Source organism: Helobdella robusta (genome assembly GCF_000326865.2).
Source record: "Helobdella robusta unplaced genomic scaffold HELROscaffold_27, whole genome shotgun sequence".
Taxonomy (NCBI): Eukaryota; Metazoa; Annelida; class Clitellata; order Rhynchobdellida; family Glossiphoniidae; genus Helobdella; species Helobdella robusta.
The window spans coordinates 477,458-484,957 of NW_008704392.1; the positions used below are offsets into that span (position 1 = coordinate 477,458).

At 35.7% G+C, this 7,500-nt stretch overlaps 3 protein-coding genes across 3 annotated transcripts in view; all 3 read left to right on the plus strand.

Moving 5' to 3' along the window:
* Positions 1-1,238, plus strand: part of HELRODRAFT_173583 (hypothetical protein) — a gene marked incomplete at both ends in the record, with an annotated part of 3,172 nt that extends 1,934 nt beyond the window's left edge. The window contains one exon of the mRNA XM_009020197.1: positions 839-1,238. Within this exon, the coding sequence (XP_009018445.1) occupies positions 839-1,238 (400 nt within the window). The remainder of the gene's footprint in view (positions 1-838) is intronic.
* A 940-nt stretch (positions 1,239-2,178) lies between these two features.
* Positions 2,179-4,716, plus strand: HELRODRAFT_173584 (hypothetical protein; the record flags this gene model as incomplete). Its single annotated transcript, XM_009020198.1, has 6 exons — positions 2,179-2,251; positions 2,743-2,799; positions 3,047-3,186; positions 3,395-3,464; positions 3,966-4,193; positions 4,487-4,716. 6 exons carry the CDS (start codon positions 2,179-2,181, stop codon positions 4,714-4,716), a joined length of 798 nt encoding a protein of 265 aa, XP_009018446.1.
* A 296-nt stretch (positions 4,717-5,012) lies between these two features.
* Positions 5,013-7,500, plus strand: part of HELRODRAFT_173585 (hypothetical protein) — a gene marked incomplete at both ends in the record, with an annotated part of 7,254 nt that continues 4,766 nt past the window's right edge. Inside the window, 6 exons of the mRNA XM_009020199.1 lie at positions 5,013-5,099; positions 5,511-5,644; positions 5,978-6,175; positions 6,465-6,568; positions 6,849-6,989; positions 7,439-7,500. The exon at positions 7,439-7,500 is cut by the window's right edge and continues 72 nt beyond it. Of these exons, the coding sequence (XP_009018447.1) occupies positions 5,013-5,099; positions 5,511-5,644; positions 5,978-6,175; positions 6,465-6,568; positions 6,849-6,989; positions 7,439-7,500 (726 nt within the window). The remainder of the gene's footprint in view (positions 5,100-5,510; positions 5,645-5,977; positions 6,176-6,464; positions 6,569-6,848; positions 6,990-7,438) is intronic.

The window sequence follows — 7,500 nt, forward strand, 5'->3', positions numbered from 1 at the left end:
TATATTTTCATAACATCATCATCATCATCGTCATCATCGTCATCATCTTCATCATCGTCATCACTATCAATTTAAACTCGACTCCACACTCAAGCCAGTAACTGAGCAGCATTCAATGAAGCGGATAAAAATCCAACCCTAAGTTATTATTATTATTTGTTTTGTTGTTATTATTATTATCATTATTATTATTGTTGTTTTTTATTATTTTTATTATTAACGTTCGTCATTCATTTAGTTTTTTCATAATTTTATTTGGCACTGTGATACCAATAAATTCGCATCGCAATGATTCATTCACTTTGTTTCATTCTTTCTCTCGTTCTATCTCTCTTTCTCATTCTCTCTCTTTCTCTCACTTTCTCTTTCTTTCTCTATCGGTCTCTCTTTCTCTCTCTCTTTTCTCTTTCACTCTGTTTATGTTTTTATTTTCCATCCTTCTCTCTATTTTTTCCTATGTATCAATGTACATTCATTCATCTGCAATCATTTTTACATAACATTTATGCACATAAAAACACAAACACCAACTAACACACACACACGCACGCACACACGCACGTACACAAACAAACACACACACATGCACACTTCCATCTCATTAAAAACGCATTAAGACATTTGTTTCCACGGCAAGAAACCCATTTTTAACACCAATTGCTTTCATTTAGCAGCATAACATCACACATATACATACACACATACATACATACATACATACATACATACATACATACATACATACATACATTGAACCCCTGGGCCACCATGGTCTTTCTTGTCGGTTGGGCCCTGGTAGACAGGTTCGACACTCGGCCTTGAACGACTTTTTGGTCAGGTGCTTTCAGAGGGCAAACATACCCACACTTAAAGAACCCACGGGTCTCATGAAGGAAGGTAGCCTCGGGCCCGACGAGTATACTATTTCACCATGGGGGGCGCAGGGACGTTCCCTTGCATGGGATGTTACGTTCCCCCATACCATGGCTGAAAGGTACATTAATCTTACCTCACAGGAGGCGGGTGCTGCTGCCTTAAGAGCCACAGACTTTAAAAATTCAAAATATGCGGCTCTTGCAGATAGCAAAATTTTTCAGCCAGTCTGTATTGAAACCTTTGGTCCATCTGATGCTCAGACTCAGAGTTTTCTGAATGAACTCTGTAGCAGGATTGTAGAAGTATCGGGTGACCCATTAGATAAGAGTTATGTAAAGCAATCTTTCTCTATTTTACTTTAAAAATATAATTCTTTCTGTATTTTGGATAGAGCGTTGAAATACCTGTCTGTGCGAAGCGTTTAATAAAGATTAAAGCTGGACCCGGGTATGATTATTACTTCCCTATAGTTCTAATCAATTAAGGGTTCATTCATACATACATACATACATACATACATACATAGATACATACATAAATACATATATACATAAAAATATACATACCGAGTATTATTTTCAATTTTTTACGCGTCTATGGTATATTTACATTGAAAAACGTAAACAATAACAATAGCGATAGTACGGAGAAGAAGAAGATGACGAAGTGTAGCGACAGTTATACAAATATAAACATACAAATATAAACATACAAATATAAACATACAAATATAAACATACAAATATAAATATACATATATAAACATACATATATAAACATACAAATATAAACAAACAAACAAATACATTTGCATGCATACAAACTTGATGATGGTACATCGTATGAGCACGATGACAACCTTTATGATTAGAGTGATGGTGGTGTCAATTAGTTTATTTCATAGTGAGCAGTTTTTTTTATTTACTATCATCGTCACCTTTGCTATCATCACCATCATCGTCATCGTCACCATCATCATCATCATCATCATCGTTATCATCATCATCATCATCGTTATCATCATCATCATCATCGTTATCATCATCATCACCATCATCATCGTTATCATCACCCACATCATCGTCCTCATCATCATCGTCTTCATCATCATCATCATCACCATCACCATCATCATCATCGTTATCATCACCATCATCATCATCATCATCGTTATCATCATCATCATCATCATCGCCCTCATCATCATCGTCTTCATCACCATCATCATCAGCACAGTCTGTCCACCAAGCTTTCAAGACTCACCACCTGATAGCGGTTGATAGAGAGGACAGCCACAACGTCATGCCAGAGTGCAGTGGTGGGTGGGAGAAACTAGACGAGTACAAATACAACTTGAATCCTTTGTCACATTATGGTTCGTCGTAGTTGTTGTCGTCGTCGTCGTAGCTGCTCTGTCGTAGCCACCGTGTTCAAGTACAAATAGAACCCGCCTCTCACGTGCAATCTTCGTAACGGTGGTTTTCCTCTACTCACATGCTCTGTCGGATGTGCTCTGTTCTTTCGTTAACTTTTTAGTTCCGAGAGGGCCTCAGTCGCTTGCATTGGCGCTTTATAAATGATATTTATTATTATTATTATTACTAATTTTCAGCATTAAAAAAGTATTGGTAATGATAGTACTACTACTACTACAAGCAGTTTACTACAACCTCTACAAACGTTGTAGCTGCTGTTGTAGTAGAAATAGCTGTAGTAATAGTAGTAGTAATAGTAGCAGAAGTAATATAAACAGTAGTATTGGTTATGGTTTCGAACCTATTCGTATTTAGTTATTGCGTGATTTTGTTTTTGTTGTTGTGACGTCATCATCGTCATCATCATCGTTATCGTCATCATCATCGTCAGGATATTTCCAATGTTCTTCGGAGATCCGTCTAACGGTATTAACAGTTTCGTTTTCATGTAAGTTTTGGTGATGATGACGACGACGACGAAGACGATGATGATGTTGTTGTTGATGATGATGATGTTGTTGTTGTTGATGATGATGTTGATGAAGATGATGATGATGATAGCGACATCAAACAAAGCAATAATACTAACAATAACATTAAAGTCATCAACAACAACAACAACGAAAACATTAACAACCATAATAATGAAATTAATAACGATAACAACAACCACAACGAAATGAACAATAATAAAGTTGATTTTGAAAGTCGGACACCCCCTCATTTGGAATGTTCCACTTTTAGCTCCATTGATGACGTTGAATCCAAATTCTCCATACAATTTCGTTTGCCTATAGACGATCTATACTACTTAAATATCGAAGTTACTTATCTGGTAGGTTTTGCAGTAGTAGTAGTAGTAGCAGCAGCAGCAGCAGTAGTAGTATTTGTAGTAGTAGTAGTAGTAGTGTAGTAGTAGTAGTAGTGGTAGCAGTAGTAGTGTAATAGCAGTAGTAGTGTTGTAGTAGTAGCAGTAGTAGTAGTAGTAGAAGTAGTAGTTGTAGTTATTAGGATGATAATTAATAATTTTTCATAATTTTCAGCACAAAACTTTTCTGGTGAACTTAGCACAGAATATTTTCAAGCATCACAATAGATCTCTATCTATATATCGTTAGTTTGGCTGCGTAAAAATTTCCATTTTCAACTATTAGCTACCTCGGCTTATACTATAATAATAATAATTATCATTAATAATAATCATAATTAATATAATAATAATAATAAAAATTGTTATTATTTTATTATTATTTTTATTACCATTTTTATTATGGCTAGTGCGAAAACAAGAACATAGCGGTTGTCATCTATGGAGCAAATTTAATTTACAACATTTTAAAATTTATTTTTTTACCAGTTGTTATTATTTCTGTTATTGTTCAAGGTTGTTATTATTATTGTTGTTGTTGTTCATTGTTATTGTTATATATATATATATATATATATATATATATATATACATATTATATAAGACATTACAAATATTAATGATGTCATTAATGATGCAAACAACCACATTAACAGTAACAGCAACAACGTCAATAATAACATTAACATTAATATTAATAAATGCTTGAAATCGTAACTAAAGAATGAATAAAAATCACACAAAAGTCCCATTAATTAGCACCAGAGAAATCAACACAACCCCGTACACTCCTCTGGAATGTTCCACTTTGAATGGATCTTTCGCCTGTCTGTTGGAAATGGCGCCAAATCAGTTAAGCAGGCGAGTTTTTGTTCTAAGGGATGGCTACGTTTGGCAGCATAATTTTTTTCACCTGTCTCAAAACGCTAAATGCGTTTACAAGGAGAAAATTTTTCTCAAAACTGATAACAATAGTTAGTGTGCGTGTGTGTTTGTGTCTGTGTGCCTTTGTATGTGTGTGTGTGAGTGTGTGTGTGAGTGAGTGAAACATTTTTGTTTTTATATACATAATGACTTTATATATGCATATGACTTTACAACGATGGTAGTATAGTTGATTTTTGTATTGCTGCTTGTCTAGATACCACTAAACAAACACACATAAACAAAGACACATATATAAACAAACACTCGCACGCATACGCACACAAACAAACACACGTACACACACGTTCAAAATCAAACACACACACACACACATACACAGCAAAAATAAAGCATAGAATTTTTGCGGTGGAGGGCAGTCCGGATTCCAAATTCATCCCATGTGAGACGCCTTGGATCTCCGTCATCCACCTACCACCGAAAACAATAACGGAAGTCACGGGATCTGTGGATCAGTCCCCGACAAATTTCCCCTTTGGGATCTGGGAGTGCAGGGATTTGGAAGGCACATACGTCGGGACTGCTTTCATTATAAGGAGATATGAAGGCTAGAGGATTGAATGAACGAAGGAATGAATAAATGGATGAATATGTGCGAAACTAAATGAATGATAAATAAATAAATAAATTTATTTATAAACAAAAAATTCAATAAAATTATTCATGAATGAATTAATTTTAAAAATGAAACAAACAAACAAACAAACAGACATACAATACATACATACGTTCAAACAAACAAACAATCAAACGTAAATACATACAAACAAACAAGCATACATACATACATACATACAAACAAACAAACAAACGAACGAACGAATGAACGAACGAACGCACATACAGCCATGGAGAATAGTTTAGACACCCTTCACGAACTACAAAGATTTCCTGGATATTCAAACCAAACCTGCTTCTACTCTTTCAATCCAGCCGTAGAATCATCACCATTATCACCATCATCACCATCATCTTCATCTTCATTGTCGTCTTCATCATCGTCGTCGTCGTCAGTATTATCCTCGAGGTTATCTGTAAATTTCAAAAGGCTAACTGAAAATGTAACATTCGTTTGTGCTTTTGTAGAAAAATTATTTGAAAATATAATAATAATAATAACTAATAATAATAATATTGTATTAACAGTGTGTGTGTGTGTGTGTGTGTGTGTGTGTGTGTGTGTGTGTGTGTGTGTGTGTGTGTTGTATGTTTGTGTGCAATAATATTAATATCATTCAATCAATCAATCAATTATCAACTAGATAAAAAGATAAAGCCTAGACTACGAAACTTATGAGATACATCAGGAGTTTTATTTTTATTGTTTCATAATAATTTGTTTACAGTACATTGGCGACCGACAGGCTAAGATAACCTTGTACTTCCGCGATGATGCTGGGGCGAGTCAAGCTGATGAGGCTGAAAATGTTCTCGCTGACGACGCTAATGATGTGAATAAACTGGAGATGAAAATGGCTGGGTATGCAGGCTATGGAAGTATGTATGTGTGTGTGTTTGTGTGCGTGTATGTGTGTGTGTACGTGTGTATGTTGTTATGTGTATGTATGTTGTGTGTATGTCTCTCTCTTTCCCTCGCTCTCTTTTCTCTCTTTTTCTTTCTCTCTCTCTCTCTCTCTCTCTCTCTCTCTCTCTCTCTCTCTTTTGAGTTTGTATGTGTGTACGCGTGTGTGTGTATGTCTGTGTGTGTGCGCGCGTTTATATTTGTACGCTTGTCCATTCGTTTCGTCTTATCAATCCTAGTTTGTTTGTTTGTTTGTACTGTTGTAACGACGATATCAAACAACATTATTAGTAATGATCACAGAGATGATGATGACGATAATAATAATAATAATAATAATAATAATAATAATAATAATAATAATAATAATAATAATAAAAATGAAGTCCCAGTAACAGTTATAGAGTCTGCCTCGATATGTAACAATGGCGTCTACAACGAGTGTATTGTTGATGGGGTGTTCATGCGAAATAACTTCTGGCGGCAAAGGTTTGTATGTTTGTTGGTTTGTTTGTTTGTAAGTATGTATGTGTATATTTGTATTTTTGTATGTGTGTGTGTATGCATCTTTGTATGTGCATATGTTTGTTTCTTTGTACGTGTCTACGTGACCCTGAATGCATTTTTTGTAATATGGGTTGAATTATTTGCTGACCGACAGACACAAACACACACACACGCACAACACACACACGCACGCACACACACACGCACACACACACACGCACACACACACGCACACACACACACGCACACACGCACGCACGCACACACACAGGAACTTGTTGAAAGGTAAAAAAGAACTTACCGCTTACCTGAACTACCACAATGGTGGTTGCCAGCAAATCACCAGGAGAAAATATGTCATCAGAGATGTTGATGGTGATGATGATGCTGCCGCTACTGCTGCTGCTGCTGTTGTTGATGATGATGATGATAATGATGATGATGATGATGATGATGATGATGGTGATGATGATGATGATGATGATACGAGGAAGGATTTTATCTTTCGGATATATTTTGTAAAATTCGTTCGACCTTATCAGACTGCCACGTTTCATTTTTTGTGCGTGATCACATACACACACCCATAAACACACACACATATATACACACCCATAAAAACACACACACATATACACACACACACACAACACAGTACATCCAGTGTTAGACGTGACATCATCTTTAAACGGTAGAGAAACTTATATCGGATACTGCGATTTCTTATGGACCAGAGTTGATGTACAGCCGAATAGAAAATTGAACAGCTCATACGCGTCTGTTGGCTTGTATGAGTGTCGGCATTTTGAAGAAATCTGGAAGGCTATTATCGTTTTGGGTGTAGATTTTTACGGTTGGTTGGCTGGCTGGTTGGTTGGCTGGTTGATTGCTTGGTTGATTGATTGCTTGGTTTGTTGGTTGGTTGATTAGCTGGTTAATTAATTGGTTGGTTGATTGATAGGTTGGTTGGTCAGTTTACTTGATGGTTGGTTGGTCAAACAGTTCGTCCGATCGATTGTTCATTTAAAATAAACTTGTTTTTATAATGATTATGCCAAAGCAAAGATACAAACCCAAACGAATCTATATATAAATAAACACACACACAAATACACTCCCAAATACACACACAAACACACACACGCACACACAAAAGTCATTCACTCACGTATTCAAAAATTTAAATCCAATAAAACCTACAATCTTCATAAAAAATCAATGAAACATTTTCTCCATCCCACCCAGACAACACTAAACCCGATAACTTCACAAAAAACGCCAACAATGTATACGTCATTGTCAACAAA